The sequence below is a fragment of the Eupeodes corollae genome, chromosome 3 (genome assembly GCF_945859685.1).
Source record: "Eupeodes corollae chromosome 3, idEupCoro1.1, whole genome shotgun sequence".
NCBI lineage: Eukaryota > Metazoa > Arthropoda > Insecta > Diptera > Syrphidae > Eupeodes > Eupeodes corollae.
Window position 1 is genome coordinate 85,372,122 of NC_079149.1, and position 14,676 is coordinate 85,386,797.

Here is a 14,676-nt window from a genome sequence, read left to right on the forward strand (position 1 = left end):
TAGTCGTTAAATGTCAAATTTGAAGCGCAATTAAGTGATACCAAGAGACGTTTTTCATGATCTAGTACTGTTCAGTTTTGGATTTTTATAAAGGACGCATTATGGATTTATAAAAAAAATTTGCAATTGTTCTTTTGCAACTCTAAGTCGTGCACCGATCACAGCTTGAGCATTTCGAGCATAGAGGAAATATATTATCATACTAATATTATAAATGCGAATGTAAGTTTGTTTGTTACGCTTTCACGCAAAACCTACTTAACCGATTATCATGAAACTTTGCACATACACTCTTGAAGGTATTAGAAGTACCATAGGATACTTTTTATTAAAAAAAAATTACGAAAAATAAGAAATTTGTTTGTCAAAATATCGTCAAATGTAGCTACTTCAACGCCATCTAACATCATATAGCATCATAGTAATGAAGTTTCAACCCTGAATATTGCAAAACAACTTCACTGTATTAACGGCGGTGACGACAATATCTAATTCAATATCTAATTCAATTGAATATAGTTTCAACTGTTTCTAATTTTTCTATATTTCCGTACATGTTAGGAATGTCTGCTCATGTTGTTGCATCATGTAAGAGGTCCAATTAGCTTTACAGAACTTAAAATTGTCAATGGTCAGGAATGTCAAACCTACCAAGAAGCAGGTGAAGCTCGGCGACTGTTAGAAAATGACAATCATTGGGATGAAACTATGGAGCAAGCTGTACAATGCCGATCGCCAGATAAAATCAGGGAACTTTACGCTACGCTTTTATCTTCTTGCGGTCTTTCTAACCCTCAAACTCTTTGGAATAAGTACAAAGAATACATGGCTGAAGATATTTTACATCAACTGCAGCAAGTACACACATGACATTACTTTCAATGAACATGTCTACAATAAAACGCTAATTATAATCGAAAACAAGGTTTTTACGATGGTTGAAAAAAAATTAGATGATTTTGGTGTGTCCAGCCCTCGACGAGACAATGTGGATGATTTTGATAATGAAATTGCACGAGAGCTAGATTATGATTTCAAAGCACTGCAACATAAAGTGGCAGAATTAGTCCCTCAATTACTTCCAGAGCAAAATTATGTTTTCCATGAAGTTTTAAGTAAAATAGACTCCGGCAGTGGTGGACTCTTCTTTCTTTAGAATTCAGAATTATTTATTTTTGTTACGGTGAACTATATTTTAACATTTGTTGTTGCATTTCAAAAAGCATATATTAAGGTGTTGAAACTTCATTGTCTGTAGTAATTTTTAAAAATTGTTGATCTCAGCCAAGCAATAAAATTTAGTTATTATATTGACTCATTTCTATTATTATACCCTTACCCTTTATCTCTCATACTTATTTAATTTTCCACTGCGGGCGAAGCCGCGGGTAAAAAGCTAGTAATAATATAATATATTTCCTCTATGATTTCGAGTATGCTCCATGGAGTTATATCAAAGCTCTCAAATTTTAATTATATTTATCGCTCAAATAGCCCTATAACAATTAGCTTTGATTGTAAACGCATCACAACTTGAAAACGTTTATGAGCTAAAACAAAACAGACCTTTGTTTTTGACAACTGTCAAACTCAGCTCTAATTTGAAGTGTAACAAATTTAACAATGCATCGCTTAGCAATTGAACAAAGCTTTAAAATTGTTAAAACTGTTATGTTAAATTGAATACTGATGTATAAAATCCTGTGTTGTGCACTCTCAGTCAAAGTTCAAAAGTGAAGGTGTTGCTTATGAACCGAATTTTTTGATATTTCATCATTCGAAGCAATTGAATGTATTGTACACATAAATTAAGCGTATTTTGCATTTCGATGTACATTTGCATTTTTATTGTTAAAAAGGTTCTATAATGAAATAAATTATATTCTGTCGGCCCTACCAATAACTCAATTTAGAGTGGGCTTTAAAATTTGATAAAAAATTACCACATTTGAGACCACGAATATTAAGTCATTTTTTTTATTTTAAACCATAAATTAATTATGGTTGGGTGTGGACTTAATTATTTAGGTCATAGCATGTATCGTTCTTAATAAGAGTCAATAGCATATCGATCAATTTCTCACAAATTTTAACATTAATAGAATTTTCACACCAAGTCCAAAACCCGGTTTTCATGAAATTATTGGTTTTGGCCGAAAACCTACATCGAAAACTCAAGTTTTCCCATACATTTTTGATAAGCAACAAGTTTTCGTAAACCACAAGTTTTATATAAAACCTCTCAAAAACTAGTAGCAATTCAAAGTTGAACTAAACAAACAAACATTAAATAAACAAATATTTCATTTTGAAATACATTTGGTCGTGGTAAGTAATATTATTTATACAGATTCCTTACAAAATAAGAATTATTGCTTTTTGTTTTTCATTTACAGAATATGGAAGAGAGAAAAAAAAGGAAAATTTTGGAGGAGCTGCGTGGCAACAGAAAAAATTTCGGGAAAACTACCAACGTCGAGAATAAAAGCCCCTGCACTGGTGGTTCTTTTATGATCCTCCAGAGTTTCAAATGCTCTTTGTTAAGCGAGGAACGGCTAATGGCTAGCGGCGTGAAGACACAATGTGGGAATCATTGTTCCAGTAAATAAAACCATAACAGTGGGCTATCGCCCCTTGATGGACAGCGATTCCAACATCAAGAAGATCCTCAGTACTTTGGTCAAGCCAGGCGAGTCCTACAAGAAATAGTCATAGAGAAATTGCAACCCATCATAACAGCTTCAGTCATCGCTCTGGATGAGTATGAAATTGGTACGAGCCTGGAACTAGGAATTGACCTTTTCTGCTCCGGCTTAAGGACAAACCCAAAATCGTTTAGAATCTTCTCAACCCCTGCTTGGACGGCCACAATACATGGCAATCCTGAAGGCACATTTGGCCAACAGAAGCAATAGTCATAAGCTCAGTATTTTGAATTGAATTTGTTGTGAAAGAACAAGAAAATGTTTTAAATAAAATTAATTTTTATTGTAACAGTTTTTTTTTTATTGTTAACAATATGATAAATTTTCTTTCAGTTGAAGTGAACATAGAGGATAGCTGCAGACAAGCGAGCTTGTAGTTCTTGTTGGTTCATGTCGTGCGCCCATAAATATTTAATCTTGATAGAATACATACCATATAAAACACCTTCACTGTGGAAGGAAGTACTTGGAAAACAACGTTTTTTTTATGATAGAAGCTTTAGATAATGAAAGAAAGTTTAACAAAATCTTCATATTTTGTTCAACAATGTTTTTCATTAATTCAAAATTTGACAGCCTTTGTGAAACAGAATTAAATGTCAAATGAAAACGTGTAAATGTTCGGTGTGAACGATTTTTGGGTTTTGGAAAACTTTTTGCCGAAAACCCGGTTTTGGGTTTATTGTGAAAATATTAAATTGTTTTATTAGTATGTAAAAAGGTATCTTTAAGACAGTGACTGATTACTACTACTGAACATTTCTCATTTTTTCTTTAGCAACCCGGTAGGTCCAGCAATTGCCTGCATTTGTTTTGGTTTTGTTATTTTATTTTCAAACAAATTTGTGTTTACTGTTTTCCATTTAATTTCATTAAATCCATTAACTTGTTCTTAAACACCCACAGTCTTATTTAATAGAATTCGCTAAATAGATGAATAGTTATACAGTGCATAAGGATTTATATAGGCTCTATGTAACGTTGCAAAAATTCTTATTTATACAAAATTCTGCTATACATTTTACTTATACAATGTTTATGTCAAAAAAGTACCAAAATGGAGCAATCTATTCCATTTATCTGTCTATCAAATCAGCTGTTTGTCATAACAAACAAAATATAGAAATTTGTGTTGTGCTTTTGTTGTGCAAAAATGGAATCGAAAACAAAAAGGTTTCGTACACCATCCCCAAGCAGACGACCATTGAACTCCTCATCATCAAATCGTTTTTTGATTCAACTTACTTGGATATCTATGGGGATGTGGCCTCCTCTATTGTCGCTGCTGAGATCCGAACAGATAATTTCAATAATTTTTTATTTTATTTTCTGAAAATTCGTTTCTTAGGCTCATTGGGTTGAACCTTTTTTTTATAAACTTTCCGACTTCTCGGAGTTGGTAAAACGCGATTTAAATCGTTAATAAATGAGCTTAATTGGAAAGGCATAATTGTTTTCTTTTTTTAATTTAAATAATGGAGAGAAATCAAAATAACATTTACGAAATAATTTCCTTATGTAGGCTCTATTCAACCTCAAAACGCGTTTAGCTTATTATGGGACTATGCAACCTTGCATAAGTTTTGTAAATAGCATTTTTGCGTTTAGAGGAATTATAGAGATTACATAACTTTATGTAGGCTCTATACAGCGTTTTTAAATAAGACTGCCAATGATTTTCGTCAGACATGCTGAAAATTGAATATACCAGAAAATAAAATCCCGTTTCATCGAACACACCTTAAAAATTAAATTATTTGTATTGAGTAATCGAACGTAACTTTTGGGCGAATTCATAAATAAAACTTTTGTTGTTGTTGACAATTTGATTTAATCTGACAAGTGACATCACACCTATGAGCTGCGAACTGCAAACCACCCTACCCAGCTAAATCCGTCCAAATCTATTTGTTTTTGTTTACTATATTTTTTCTTAAGATTTTATCAATTTGTTAAAAAAATTGACCTTATAAATAAACCATATTTTTGCATTTATAATTAAAAATACTAAGAATTATCGTATAACTTACAAAAATAAAAGTTAAGTTAAAAGTAAGTAAATTTAATATAGGCACCTAATTAATATGACGGCATCAATTTTCTTTTAAACTTTTATAATTAATTATTCACAAGGTCTATACTGTTGTTTGCTTTTCATTAATATAATTAGAAAAGCACTTGATTTAGGAGCATGAATCTTTGAAGAAAATATGATTCTAACCAAATACAATTGGGAAACAATTGAATATTAATTTATATTACTAAATGCGCTCTTGAATATAATAGAGGATTGGATCAATGATCTTTATCGAAAATGATAATGTTGATAGGACGATATAATTAGAAGGTGTTTTGAAAGCATAATACAACAGTTTAAAATTCTACTTTGTTAATTTAGCTTAGCGAATACATTTTTATTGGTAGTCCATCTCAAAGGATATGAAATAAAAAAAAATGTCTTGTAGTACTTACATCCTTTAAAAAACGATTTTATTGTTAAGTTGCAACCAAGATGTAGAATTAAAGTCGAGCCCGACTTCAAAATATCTCCATGCACCTAGCTGATTACAATAGGAACAATTTAATTCTTCATGAAATATATAAAATATAAAACATTTGATCCTAGTTTATTTAAATTTGAAAAATGTTTTTTTTTAAGTTTTCGGTAGCTCATTCAAGCAAACTCACATTGTATACCTTATACTTAATCATTTATATAGGTCTCTTTTCTGGACCCTTGGTAGACCAGGTCCCAGGTGTCATTTCTCCTTTGTCCAAAATATTATTTATGGAATCACAAAAGGTGCAAAATTGAAACTAGAAACAATAATTTACATAGTTGCTTGTTAAATTTTGCATAGATAACTCTTATTTTTGAAACAAACCCTATATCTTATAAAAACACTACCGGCCAATTTCTTGACAAAGTTCTAGTCTTTAAAACTCGCTTTATTGATAAATAAGAACTCAAGTTCTTAAGTTCTAAAACTTTAATTAAAATAGACATAAGAGCTATTTAAATTATTACTAAACTTTTAGCAATAGTGTTGCATTTTTCTTATTCTGAATTTACTGATAGTAGGATTTCTTGAAACTTTAAAAATAATTCAATTAAATTATTCCATAATTTCCATAAATTTAATCGCTTTCTGAAATAGTTTTAATTTATCTGGAAAGTGCTTTCTATATCCTTATATTCTAAAAGCCAGCAGCAAATTTTGTGAGTGGAGTAATAACCAAAATTCATTCACATGTATCTGTAGATATTCGTAGCATTATATCAGATTTAATAGTATGATAGGTTTTTTTTTTCAGCCGTGGTCGGAGGTCGAATGATAGAAACTTGTTTTATACATAAAAAAATCATCTTTTAAGTATGTATGAAACGTATTTTTGACCTAATAAGAATGGAAGACCAAAATACTAGAAAACTTTTCCTGATTACAAAAAGGTGTGGCCAAGACGCTTTGGTTGCAGCCTCTTTCTTGTCAGACTCATTTTTATTAATTTTTTAATTGTAAATCTACGTTACTTTATTCCTACATTAGAACACTTCTCCTGGTTGAAATGTGCATCTGAGACGATCTTAAGGGATGCATCTTTTATACATACAATAATCAAATTACATCATGGCAATCACACATTTTATTTGTAAATTAATTTTATATAAAAAACCATTCATCATCAGATTATCTTTTACTTTCGATTACAAAGATATTTTCAATAGTTTCTGGGGCTAAGCCACTTTTACAAAGTTATTCTCCATTGTCCAGCCACAGGAAATGGCTTTATTCCTGTTTTTTTTGTTTTCTTTTTTTTTCTCCAAATTTGGGATACTTTTTTTAACTAACTTCTATTGTTTTTAAACTTCTTTTCCGAAGTAGGTTTGCAAGTTTTGTAAAACAACTGATATCGTGATTCATTTACTTTAAAGGTTCTTTTATTTAATGTGCGAACAAATGTTTGTACTATCAAAATGTCATCAGCGCTTATGTAGGAACACTTTCGAATAATGTCAATACTTTGTATCAAAGTAAAACTCGTAAGACGCAAAAGTTTTTATCGGAAAATGGCTCAATTTAAATAAGAAACAAAATGCATAATTAAAATTAACATTTATTACAGGAATTGCACATCAAAGCTAAACTCTAAATTTTTAACCCATTCTTCCGGAAGCAATTTTTTGACATTATTTTTATTGGAAATAAGAAGCAGTCCTATGCTGTCCTCCAAATAACTCCATACATTTTTAATTACATTAATGTCTGATATACAAGTTTCCCACACCTAAATTAACGGTTGCTTTAACATTTGTTTCCATTTGTTCCAGCTTGAATAATAAATCTTAATTTTTTCACAAATCGTTATTCAATATGGCAAACTTAAATAAAAAATACTGTTTCTTAGAGTTTAACTTTTAAGTTGTTTTTTTTTTTTTTTTTTACTAATTTTGAAAGTCCTAGCTAATGGTACTTTCAAGATGGATTTTCTTTAAGTGACTGTTCTAACTGTTAAACAGCTGTATACAAATGATCTAAAATATATCCGTTTCATATATCTTATTTTTTCGTTTTGCTGTATGTCTAACAAAATTAGGTCCTAATGAAAAAAGTCTGTTTGTGCAAAATCATCAATTCGTGTCCAATGAAAAGTAAATAACTTCATTGTTAAGTTCATAAATTATAGGAAACAGCATTCAAATTTCAAGTCTATTGGATAGATGCTCGATCAGGGAAACATCGTAGTAGCACCGCAGTCGATGCGGAGAATATGGAAAGACCACTTCTCCAAATTATATAACGGCGATGACCTAGGCAACGTAGATCAATATTTCCGTCTATCCGACCTTGACGAAGTGAAGATAGCTATATCTAAATTTAAGTCAAACAAAGCTGCTGAAGCTGGCTGCGGTATCGCTGCCGAACTATTCAAAGCAGCAGGCGATGATTTGGTAGGGAGCATGCACCAACTCATCTGCAAAATATGGTCGGAAGAAAGCATGCCCGATGAGTGGAATCTCAGCATAGTGTGCCCGATACATAAGAAAGGAGATGCTCTAAAATGCGCCAACTACAGAGGCATCAGTCTCCTTAACATTGCATATAAGATCCTCTCTGCTGTATTATGTAAATGTCTGAAGCCGTTCGTCAACAACCTGATAGGTCCTTATCAGTGAGGCTTCAGACCAGGAAAGTCCACTATCGACCAAATATTCACACTACGGCACCACCTCTTCATCGATTTTAAAGTCGCGTATGACAGCATCTATAGGGAAGAGCTCTACAGAGCAATATCTAGTTTTGGCACCCCTGTCAAACTTATCCGTGCAGAATGACGATGGAGAATGCACGCTGCTCTATCAAGGTCGGAAAAGATCTCACCGATGCATTTGATGTCGAAAAAGGTTTAAGACAAGGCGATGCACTGTCATGCGACATCTTCAACATCGTTCTGGATAAAATTATGCAAAACTCAACCATCAACACTAGAGGCACAATCTTCCAAAGGTCCATCCAATTACTCGGATACGCAGATGATATTGACATAATTGGAAGATCAAAGCGTGATGTCAGTGGAGCGTTTTTGAGCATTGCGACGGAAGCGAAGAAGATGGGTTAAGTGGTCAATGAGGGCAAGACCAAGTATATGCTGTCATCAAAAAAGGACATTGAACAACGACGTCTTGGACAAAAAGTCACTATGGACAGCTATAACTTTGAGGTAGTTAAGGACTTTTGTAGTACCCGTGGCATGATGGTTAGTGCGTTGGACTGTCATGCAAGGGGTCTTGGGTTCAATCCCTGCCTGTACCACCTTAATTTAAAAAAAAATAATGTTCGCGGGTACTACCTCTTGCGAGGAATTGACAAATCCCTTAAGAGTAATCCTTGTCATGAAAAAGTGCTTTCTCAAACTAGCCGTTCGGATTCGGCCTTAAATTGTAGGTCCCTTCCATTCCTGACAACAGTACTCGCACACAGGAATGGTTGAGAGTTGTAAGTCACTAGGCCCTGGTTCACAACGGACTGTTGCGCCACCCCATTTGATTTGATTTGAGTTAAGGACTTTGTCTACCTAGGCACCGCTACTAACACAGACAAAGACCCCAGCGCTGAAATCAAACGAGGAATAACTCTTGCAAGTCGCTGCTTCTTTGGACCCAGAAGGCATCTAAAATCGCCATCTATAAGACACTCATCATTCCGGTTCTCATTTATGGCGTTGAGGCCTGGACCCTGTTAAAGAAAGATGAGAGCGTCTTAGGATGCTTCGAGAGAAAAATTCTTGTTAGTAGAGTTAAAATCCAACGGCTTAGATGGCTAGGTCATGTATAACGAATGGACATCAACGATCCAGCCTGGAAGGTCTTCGAATCCAATCCCGAGGGACGACGCAGTAGAGGAAAACCGCGACTCAGTGGCGCACCAAGGTGGGAGAGGACTTCAACCAACTTGGCGTGCGAAACTGGAGACAGCTAGTTAGAGACCGAGCTGGCTTTAGACGCATGTTGGTTGAGGCCAAGGTCCGCCCGGACTGTAGCGCCACCTTAAGTAAGTAAGTAGGATAGATGCTCATTGTCAGGACACTTACAAAAAAAAAACATTTCGAAAGAAACGAATTTAAATAGATATTAGAAATGCGGCCTCCAAATTTTAACAGAATATTCTTAAAAATATACAATCCAAAAAAAATCTGATACTTTGAAAATTCTACACTGGTTGCACCAAGAATGCTATAAAGTAATAATATGCATGTGAGGCAATCATGCTTTTAAAATTACCTTACTAATGCACATTTCTGGTCAAGACTCTAAAATACACGAATTCGCTACTAAATAAATACATACCTTGAGTTTGTTATACTTTATTATTTGGGGGAAATAAAATGACCACAACATAAACATGTTTTGACCCATCTACAAAAAGTTATATTCCTCTTTACATACAAATATATTTCAATTAACATTAAAGTGTTTTGACTTTAATATTGTAAACTCTACAAAAAAGTCCAGTTTGTTAATTTTTCTTGAGTTTCATTAGTACTTATTGTTATTATTCATTTTACAGTAAATTAAACAAAAAAATGTCAAATGAAAATTGGATGGGTCAATTATCGGAAAATGCCAGAAGCTTATCAATTATAAACATAGCGATACCAGGTAATAATATAGAATCTTTTGAATTCTGTAATTATTAATGTGTTTTTTAAGGATCGCACAATTCGATGACTTATGGCATTAATTCAAAATCAAAACCTGCACCTGATGCTGAACAATCTACACGACGATTAAATTATATATTTCCATGGTTTGTTCGACGTTGGGCTATAACGCAGTCTGCCGACGTATTACAACAACTTAAACTAGGAGTCAGGTAAACAAAATTAGACTTTCGATATTTCTTCAGAAAAAAATTAATACATTTTATATATTTTTCTAATAAAGATTCTTCGATTTGCGTATTTGCCAGAATGAAGAAAAATTTTACTATTGCCATGGATTATATTCCATGACAATCATCGATCCACTTTTAGAAATCATTAATTTTCTAGAAAGTCATCCAAAGGAATTTGTAATTTTGGATTTTCAGCATTTTTACGCAATGCAACCGCAGCATCATATCCGATTACATAATTATCTGAAGCAAATGTTTGGATCACGGCTATATACAAGAAACGACGGACCACTATCTAAATGCACACTTAACTATTGCCATCCAAATGGCAAGCAAGTAATAATAATTTATCGTCGTTTTGTTAATTTACCTCAAGATTTTTGGCCGAGTTTGAGTTGGCCAACACCATGGCCGAATGTTTGCAGTGTCAAGAAGCTTGAAGAATATCTGGACACAGCTTTGTTAACACGTCAGCCAATGAATGGATATGTTTCACAGTGCATTTTTACACCGACCGTTAGATACATAACACTCAGGTATGCAAAGAGTATACAAAATTAGTACAAATTCCGAACAAACACCTTTTAAATAGCATAAAATAGTTTTCTGTCTGACCAACGCACAGTGGGGTAGATCGCAAATTCAGCTGCACCAAAAGTTAAGCCACATGACTTCTGATCATTTGTTTAGCTTCTCAATACAATAGGTAACTGTTATTCATGTTTTGTTTTTTTATTTTGTACACTGATTAGGAAAAATTAAGATTCAAAGTCAGTTGTTGTCAACAGGTGCATTCACATAACAGAGAGAAGTGTTTTTTGGTATAACTTTGGTTTACGATTAAAAAGACTACAGTAATTTTATTGTTATAATTTTGTTTGTTATTTTTAATCTATATTTCAAGGTAAAATATTATAATTTGTATTTAATTATTTTCATTGGAAATATTAAAAAAAATATTTTGGTGAGATGGCGAGACAAAATTAAATATTTTCTTTTTTTAAGTAGAGTTAAAATTAATTATTGTGTAGTACTCGTGGCATGATGGTTAGTGGTTGGACTGTCATGACAGAGGTCTTGGGATCGATGTCTGCCTATGCCATCTAAAGCCTTTTCACGGGTACTGCCTCTTGCGGAATTGACAAATTCTCCAATATTAACTCTTGTCATGAAAAAGTGCTTCCTCAAATTAGCCGTTCGAATTCGGCATATAAACTGTAGGTCCCCTGAATTCATGACAACATTACTCGCACACAGGAATGGTTGAGAGTTGTAAGTCACTAGGCCCTAGTTCTCAACGGACTGTTGCGCTACCCAAATTATTTATTTAAAGTTAATTATTTCGCATAATTCCGCTGCAAGACTATACTTAAATTAATTTGTTTAGTGTTCACTTTAAGGTAAATAAAAAATATCTTACGCGTTTTTGCGACCGCCATACATTTTTTTTCGCTTTTCCAATATGACCTCCACTCTATCTAAGCTAAGAAATTTTTGACGAATGGGAAAAAACTCCCAAAATACTTCGAAAAGACGTCGTATTGTCAATAATAATGGAAAGATATGGTCTCCAGGACATATCAGAAAAAGTTAAAACAAATCTTAAAGCAAATATTAATATTGTTTGCTTTAAGCTAAGCGAAAAATGGGAAAAAAGTAGAAGACATCGCAACCGGTTTTTTGACATCAAATGAAGTTTGGCTTGATAATCTTGATAAAGCTGTAAGAAAACCAAAAGTCTTTAATGACTGTTCTGAAAAATCAAAAAACGGAAGATTCATAGTCTTTTAGATTCAACTGACCCTCAAGAAATTGTTAAGGCTAGTGAGATAGTGCTTCGAAAAATGGGAAAGCTAGATTCAGCCAAGCTTTTGAAAGATTTGTCGGAAGCCTCGTCCAGAATTCATAAAACTTTGTAAAAGATAAAGCTAAGAAAAACTGTTATCCAGCTGAGTTAACAATCATTGAGGTATATGCAAAAAGTTAACTGCAGTCATACTATTGAGAGGCTTTGCTGGGCTCAACAAGAGGTTTCACTCGGAATAGACGAATTGAAAACTGGCGAAAATCGTATTAATATTTTGATAAACAGAAATTTGTTTTGGAGGAGGGCCATACTGATGAAAGTTTATTCAGTATTTCAATAGTGCCCATTCAAATGAATTTTAGTTCTTCTTACAAATATACAATTATTATAGATTGAACTTAGATTTATTAATCGCTTTTCAACATTTCTTCTTCATTTGGTGAGGGAGATATTAATAATTCAACGGGTTCTTGAGGCAGATATTGTAGTTTTTTAGGGAGCTTTTGCATACTTGTCAAAACTGGATCTGATAATAATAAAAAAAATTGAATATGCCTGCATTAGTGTTTTCTCTGGTATTTTTCCTTGAATGATGCTGCCTATATTTTTTAAAATCTTTATTCCGGGTTTTCAGCGTTTTCGAAAAACCTTCTGGCAGTATTTCCATCATTGGAATTTAAAAATCTAGGCTTAGGTTTGTTCACGATTAAACCCAAACGCTCTCGAAACTTTTTTTTGTTTCATTAATAATCATCTTATTTTCTTCTCCTCTAATTTGCAGTTTTTAATTTGTATGAGAGATAAAGAAGACATTCAAAAAATCGGATCCATCCACGCAACACGGATAAACCAAATTGTAAATGGTTGGTTTTTACTGGCCTTCGTATCATTTCTTCTAATAGATTAAATTCGTTTTGCTTGGCATTACAAATATAACATTTTTGGAAGGATGTATTTCCCGAAATGGCATTACACACTTTTCCGTCAACCATGAAATTGTATTGCCCCTTTCATTTACAATACTAGGTTGAAGGTCGGTAATTTCTTTACAGAAACTGATGAATTTTCTCTTAAAAATTCAATCTTTAAAGGAATACAATACCTGGTTGAGGTTGGACGAGGATTTTGCCATATTATTTTTGCACCAGATACTAAGCGAAGTGGAACGAAGCAAGTAAGAAAAACAGCAAACGTTCAATCCATGAAAGGCTTGCTTATATGAGCTGTGCCCAGAACTAATATCAAATCCCCATTTAGAGCACAAGCACACATTTTGCAACTCTTCGGTACTTAGTGTTTTAATCACGTATTTTTGGACAGTTATCAAACGCTTTACTGTTCAGTTTAACAAACTTTGCAAATCTGTACTCACAGAAGTCTCCGATACATTCATAAATTCAAGATTTGGAAAAGCAGCTTTTTTTGCAGTCCTGAAATATTTTATAAGAGGGAAATACTTAAGGAGTTTTTGATCTTATAATTTCATATTGAAAGCGAGATAAGTCTGCTCTAATAATTAAAGCTAAGACTTCTTCACCAGTCATTGAAGTAGCTTCATCAATAGGCTCTCTTAAATCTTTCCTACACGTTTCAAATTTTCCAGGACTGGTGGTTACATCGTGAATTAGTTTCGCAACTCCCGACTGCCCAGATGCTCGCAAACTCATTTCAATCGCAAGTTTTAATTCAGAAAGAAACGTTGTTTTTCTCAGCTTTTCAATTTTTTTTTTTTCAAAACACACAGACGGACGACCACGTTTATATTTTAAGGGACATTTAAAGGTGAAGAGAAGATGAAAAAAAATTAACATTTAAACACACACCTGAGCTTACTGATTCCACTGCAATAAGATTTGATTTGATACACGTAAAAAATACAAAAAAATACAAAATTTACTAAAACAACACAAGCGGCACAAAAAGGTCTGTGACGATCTCCACTGGATCACGTGATGCAAATAAACTTTTTTTTTTGTCTCACTTGTAATAATGTGTTATATCTCGGAAAGAAATAGAACGGTTATTTAAAATAAAGCTCAACTTTATAATTTGATTAAATGCCAGCTTTTTTTGGATTTTGGAAGAAAGAAAATTGTCTCTTGGGAATGGGCACGAGACGACGCGACGTTGTTCAAAATTCGTCACTCAGTCGGGAGTAGTAGGGTTGTACAGATCTTGGTCAGATAAATTCATTTTGTTTGATATTTAGATTATTACTTTGACTATAATTATTGAATTTTTTATTTATAGGTTTCTTTCATCTCTACGCAGCAGCGCAAAAAAGGTCGATAAGGAACTTTGTTCTTGGATTAAATCTCAACAACCAGGCCCATTCAATAAAAACAAGCCTACTGTTAACGTATTCCTGGGAGATTTTGTCAATTTAAAGGATGGACAATTTTGTCAGTGGGTTATTGATTTGAACTCTTGTTTAGAATGTGATACGTAAATTTGTCTCAATTACTCAAAATACTCAAAATTATGTCGAATGCAGAAAATATAATACATGTATAAGCTTTAAAGTTATAGGCTTTTTTTTAAAGGCCTTGCACTTATTTTTTATTTATAGCTTTATATTTTTTTTAAACTAACGAATTTTATACACTATATTGTTATATTGTTAACTGGGTAAATAAGCTCATTTCTATTTTATAAATAAAGAATTTTACATAAATAACGAAAATACCTTTAAGCATCTCTGAACATAAAATTACTTTAATGATTCAAATGAGCTAGACGTCAACACAAATGTTGAAATAGACAACAATTG

The 14,676-nt window shown here is 33.0% G+C and overlaps 1 protein-coding gene across 1 annotated transcript; it reads left to right on the plus strand.

The window, feature by feature from the left end:
- Positions 1 to 4,552: 4,552 nt before the first annotated feature.
- LOC129948897 (PI-PLC X domain-containing protein 2) lies at positions 4,553 to 14,583 on the plus strand. The gene is made up of 5 exons (XM_056060047.1): positions 4,553 to 4,757; positions 9,773 to 9,864; positions 9,916 to 10,078; positions 10,150 to 10,635; positions 14,157 to 14,583. The coding sequence occupies exons 2-5, from the start codon at positions 9,789 to 9,791 to the stop codon at positions 14,353 to 14,355; spliced, it is 924 nt and encodes a 307-aa protein (XP_055916022.1). The 5' UTR covers positions 4,553 to 4,757; positions 9,773 to 9,788; the 3' UTR covers positions 14,356 to 14,583.
- Positions 14,584 to 14,676: the final 93 nt, after the last annotated feature.